Source organism: Asparagus officinalis, chromosome 1 (genome assembly GCF_001876935.1).
Source record: "Asparagus officinalis chromosome 1, Aspof.V1, whole genome shotgun sequence".
In the NCBI taxonomy this organism is placed as follows: Eukaryota; Viridiplantae; Streptophyta; class Magnoliopsida; order Asparagales; family Asparagaceae; genus Asparagus; species Asparagus officinalis.
Window position 1 is genome coordinate 81225942 of NC_033794.1, and position 6039 is coordinate 81231980.

General features: G+C 39.8%; 1 protein-coding gene across 1 annotated transcript; it reads right to left on the reverse strand.

Annotated features, from left to right (window-relative positions):
• LOC109836507 lies at positions 727-1524 on the reverse strand. Its single transcript, XM_020404418.1, has 2 exons — positions 1455-1524; positions 727-1334 (listed from the first exon to the last, which is right to left on the reverse strand). Exons 1-2 carry the CDS (start codon positions 1522-1524, stop codon positions 727-729), a joined length of 678 nt encoding a protein of 225 aa, XP_020260007.1.

Below are 6039 nucleotides of genomic sequence, written 5' to 3' on the forward strand. Positions count from 1 at the left end.
CTTTAGTTCTACGCAAATATTTAAATGTCTTTCACTGCAGTCCAATATTCTTCACCAGGATTGGACTGAAATCTACTTACAAGGCCAACAACATATGCTATGTTAGGTCTAGTACATAACATAGCATGCATCAAACTACCAACTGTCGAAGCATATGGTATATTTCTAGAACTCTTAATCTTCTCTTTAGATTTAGGACACATTTCCTTTAAGAGTGAGATTCCATGTCTAGTAGTAAGTAATTCTTTCTTGGAATCTTGCATGTTGAACCTTCTGATGATCTTATCCACATAAGTAGACTGTGATAATCCTATACGTCTCTGTTCCTTATCTCTATAGAGTTTGAGACCCAAAATATAGGATGCTTGACCAAGATCTTTCATAGAGAACTTGTTTGAAAGCCATAATTAAACCTATGTCATCATACCTATATCATTTCCAATGAGTAGTATGTTATCAACATAAAGCACTAGGAACACAATGAAATTATTCTGTTATTTTTTATACACACAAGCTTTTTTTAGAATTTGGAATAAAATCATATTCTTTAATCGTTTCATCAAAACGAATATTCCAACTCCTTGAAGCCTGTTTAAGTCCATAAATTGACCGATTCAATTTGTAAATCATACTTTCTTGACCTTTACATACATAACCTTCTGGTTGCTACATGTAAATATCTTCTTCAAGATATCCATTTAAGAAAGCTGTTTTAACATCCATTTGTCATATCTCATACTCATAATGTGCAGCAATGGCTAAAAGGATCCTAATGGATTTTAACATTACAACCGGAGAAAAGGTTTTCTCGTAGTCAATACCCTCTGTTTGAGTATAACATTTTGCCACTAAGCGAGCTTTATATGTCTCTACATATTCATCAACTCCATATTTTCTTTTAGATATCCATTTACATCCTATAGGTTTTACCCCAATAGGTAGATCAACTAAGGTCCATACCTTGCTATAATATATGGAGTCCATTTCAGCTTTCATAGCATCAACCCACTTACTAGAATCTATGTCAGACATAGCTTCTTTGTAAGTTTTAGGATCTTCATCATCCTCTTTATTTTCTATCAAATATGTTTCATCGAAGTGCATGTACCGTACAGGTGGATGAATGGTCTTACTTGATCTCTTTATTGTAATTGGTGCATCAACAACAGATTTAGTTAATGAATCTCCATTCACTTTATCACTTGACACTCCTACTGAATCAATAGAATCTCCAAAGGTATTTGGAGTCTCTCCTATTGGATCAGATAACTCTCCTATCGAAGAAGACAATTCTTCTTCTAGAGTTATAGATCCTTGACCAACAATTTGATCTTCTAGAAGAACACATTTCTACTAACAGTCATTGTCTGATCACTGGGGTTATAAACCTTGTCACGCCTGGGTTTTAAAATGTAATAGTTTGGGACGTGACTCGGCTGGCAATACAACCTTACGGTCACATTCATGCCTCTGGATCATCCTGTACACAGATATATTACCCAAAAGAACTACTTCATGGAGCATGTAAATAAGATAACAAAGAAAATAGGTAGATAAAGAAATCTCTAAAAAGGCAGAGTTCTCTAACATGCCGACAATAATCCGTAGTAGCAAAGAGGAAAATACATCATAGTCTAGAGAACCACAAGTGGTTATAGGGAAAGTCTAAATAACTAAAGTTGAGAGAATGATAGGACATAAGTTGATCATTATCGCTGGGTCTGATCCTCAAGGTACTTTCGGTCCTGCGAAGAAAGAACAGTCCCCGAGTCTGGGGCATGCAAATCCCAGGGGAGTCAGAAAACTCTCAACAAATATGTAAAATGAGAAAATTGTGCGCATGTAGGTGTAAGTGGTAGATATAAAGAAAAGATAAATTCTAAATTTTCAGTGATAAAAGAAAATGCTAATCTTATAGATCAAAATAAGATGAAAACTCAATTAAAGATGACAAGGAAAATTGCTAATTGTAGATATCAATCATGATCTACCTCAAGCATATATCTTATACTCTATACTAAAAGGAGTTAAGATTTAGAAACTCACAACACGAAATGAGTACGTCGAGGGAATAATCCAAACAAGGACTAAAAGGAGTTAAGATTTAGAAACTCACAACACGAAATGAGTACGTCGAGGGAATAATCCAAACAAGGAAACCCTCGTATATACCATATATCTCATGAGTACGTCGAGGGAATAATCCAAACAAGGAAACCCTCGTATATACCATATATCTCAAATTATAAATCACTAAATATCAACTCCCAAAATTCAATAAACAAACAATACAAATATACATCACCGAAACCTCATCCAGGACATGTCGTGCATGCCAAATCTATCACAAAGCATATAAGCACATTATTCTTATTTTATATGTTATTTGAGTTAGAGAAGAATATTTTCATGTATATAAATCGGTTCCTCATAAATCGTCCCGGGAACACGGCTTCAAGTTAAGTATTGGTCCTTTAGCCCATGTATATATAACTCAGGATATCAGGAATGCGCATGTGCCCGTTTATATACATGTTATATTCTTCGTCCAATTCCCCTTTATAAACCCCATATTTGTCGGTTTAATTTAAACGACTGTGCATGAAATGTTTTGCACTAACCACAGAGTTATCGTGGAACGACTTCCGTAAAACTATGAAAGATAATCGTGACCCAGAACATGTCCAATCAAGAGGGGTGCATCGTCTAGGAAAGCATGCTTATAAATCACATTTTTAACAGGAGTCGTCTTCATGTATAGTCTCTCCTATTGGATGATAACTAGGTGATCGAACAACAAATTTCTATAAAGTCAAGCATGCCAAACACATTATCAAATAAGATAAGTATTATATGAATAAACCGGGTTTTAGTCTAATCATGACATTTCAAGTGATCTCCATTATTAATACCATTCAGCATATATGAGCGATGATTTACCTACCCCTTCAATGTAGTGACTTATCTCTTTGAGGAGGAGGTAATAAACTTTTGTGTAGATTAGATAAGAAAATGGCCACTAATATCCATATACCCCCAGTCAACTGATATATGCTTGTCTTTCTTCAAGTTAGTCAGTTCATCACCTAATATATTCCATAAACACACTCCTCAAATTAATTGCTAAACTTAACATGTAGACTTGTAATCGTCGAGCTTTTCAGATTGTAGGCAACCATCCTTTGTACTCTTGCAACCTCTAACTTACATAAGAAATATAGTATGATCGCTAAACTTATTCATGTGTCCTACGTCAACAAACATAGGCTTATCTTTCTGCAAGGACTTTAGTCAGTTGATCAATTCGTGGAATATTATCTTATATAAGCACAATCTTCCAATTAACTGCTAAACTTGACGTGTGGCCTTGTTATCATGGAGATTTTTAGATAGCATCAGTGTTCACTTGACACCTCTCTTCTACTTAATTCATAACCACGGAAAGCCAATGAGTGTAGGATTACCAAGTCTTCCTAGCAAGGACGGTACAATAAAGGGAAATATCGCTAATAAGATTTTACTTCTCTTTCAAGGCTCAATAAACCAAACAATCTTATGCAACTAATTCATCTCAAAACTTCTTTGATATCAGAAACAAATAAATCAACCTTAGTTTGGCTTAACTTAGAGTATATATATCTGTTTATCGTATGCTCTGTGGCTACCACTAAAAGTGGATCCTCCACATCAGAAAATAAGTTAGATTATTGTTTACTCTTTTAAGGCATTGGGTACTATTCACGTGTATGGTAGTATTCATGTGTACAATACCATTCACGAATATGGTACTATTCACAAATACGCTTTGTGAAAGACGAAATCTTTCGCAATGGGATCTACAGTTGAAGATAACAGGCTTCGAATTGAGAAATTTGATGGTCAAAATTTCAGGTATTGGAGGATGCAAATAGAAGACTATTTGTACCAGAAGGATCTCTTCCTACCCCTCTAAGGAGAGGCGGGGAAACCTGAGAAGATGGACGACGATAAGTGGAAGGTGCTCGATCGTAAAGCACTTACCACTATTAGGCTCAACCTTCACCAGCACGTGACTTACAACGTCTCGTATGCGACCACCACCAAGGAGTTGATGGAGGTCCTGGAGGCACTGTATGAGAAGCCGTTTGCTTCAAATAAGGTGTACCTGATGAAGAAGCTATTCAATCTGAAGATGCAGCAAGGAGCTCGCGTGGCGGACTTCTTGAACGAATTTCAGGCTGTTGTGCAACAGCTTGCTACAGTGGATCTAAAGTTCGACAACGAGATCCAAGCTCTTCTGCTACTTTCTTGTCTACCAGATTCATGGGAGAATATGGTGATGGCGGTGAGCAATGCCAATGGCAATGACAAGATGAAGCTCGACATGGTGATTGAGGCAATTCTGGATGAAGAATCTTGTCGTAAAGTCCTAGGAGCTGACACCTCTAGCAGTGGGAGTGCTCTGCATGTCGAGGCACGAGGGCGTGTGCAGAAGAAGGGTAGGGGACGACGAGGCAATCAAAATCCAGAGGGAAGTCTAAAGGGCCGAACCCGAATGGTTACGGTGAAGGAAAGTGCTTCAGGTGTGGAAATAATGGTCACTTTGCTCGGGACTGTAGAGTTCATGTTCCAACATCAGCAGGGGATGATCGGGCTGACGGTGCAGCCAATCTCATGCACGAGACGGATTCAGATGTGCTTCTCCTATCCCTAGAAGACAAAAGCGATGCGTGGGTCATCAACTCTGGCGCATCTTTCCATGCAACCTCATAACAAAAACTGCTTTCATCGTTCGTGAAGAAGGACTTGGGGACAGTCTATCTTAGCGATGATCAACCTTGTAAGGTTTCCGAGAAGGGAAATTCTACCCTTAAGATGGAGGGCGGGACCACCTTGACGCTGGACGATATTCGGCACGTACCAGATCTCAGGCGAAATCTTATATCAGTCGGGTAACTGACTGACTCTGGTTACAGAGTATCCTTCGAGCAGGGAACCTAGAAGGTGTCCAAGGGTGTCCTGGTGGTGGCACATGACAAACCCGAGGGGCCTCTCTACATCGCCAATGGGAAGATTGACCACTTGCTTGTCACAGGACAAGCATCATCATCATCATCCGTCGACTGCATGACTTGGCATCGACGACTTGGCCACATGAGCGAGAAGGGGATGTAGATTATGGCTGCGGGAGAGAAGCTTTCGGGTCTGAACAAGATCGATCTGACTTTTTGTGAGGATTGCATCCTGGACAAATAAAAGAAGGTGAGCTTCAACAAGACCGGATCGGCTCCAAAACTGCAGAAATTAGAATTGGTGCACACCGACGTGTGGGGACCTACACAAGTCTCATCTGTTGGAAACTCTCTTTACTTTGTCACTTTTATTGATGATGCTACGAGAAAACTATGAGTGTTCTTCTTGAAGCACAAGTCAGATGTTTTTATATCTTCAAGAAGTGGCTTGCCTGTGTGGAGAATGAAACAGGCAATAAACTGAAGTGCCTAAAATCCGATAATGGAGGCGAGTATTGCAGCCAGGAGTTCGAGAACTTCTGCTCGTCCCGTGGGATTCGGAGACTGAAGACCGTCCCAGGCACACCTCAGCACAACGGAGTGACGGAGCGCATGAATCGTACTATCTTGGAGCGCGCCAGAAGCATGAGGATCCATTCCGGATTGCCCAAGAGCTTTTGGGTTGAAGCTGTCAATACTGTTGTATACTTGATCAACCGCGGGCCATCCGCGGCTCTCAGTTATGGAATACCTAAAGAGGCTTGGACCGCAAAGAAGCTGAAGCTAGAACACTTACGAGTATTTGGCTGTGACGCCTATGTCATGACCAATCATGCAGACCGGTCAAAACTTGATCCAAAGTCAAAGAAGCTCTCTTTCATCGGCTATGGAGGAGATGAGTATGGGTACCGTTTATGGGATCATAATGCGCGCAAGGTGGTGCGTAGTCGTGACGTCGTGTTCCATGAGAATGCGGTGTACAAGACCAAAGATGTGAGTGGGAGTCAGCTAGATCCCCCTTTTTTTCCAGATATTGCTGACAGTGAGG

What these genes read in the sequence shown, in the direction of transcription:
- LOC109836507 (XM_020404418.1), bottom strand. Translation starts at nt 1,524, where the DNA reads ATGCTCCATGAAGTAGTTCTTTTGGGTAATATATCTGTGTACAGGATG. An exon ending in CCAGAGGCATGAATGTGACC is followed by an intron (nt 1,335 to 1,454) that starts GTAAGGTTGTAT and finishes GTGTTCTTCTAG; the next exon opens with AAGATCAAATTGTTGGTCAA.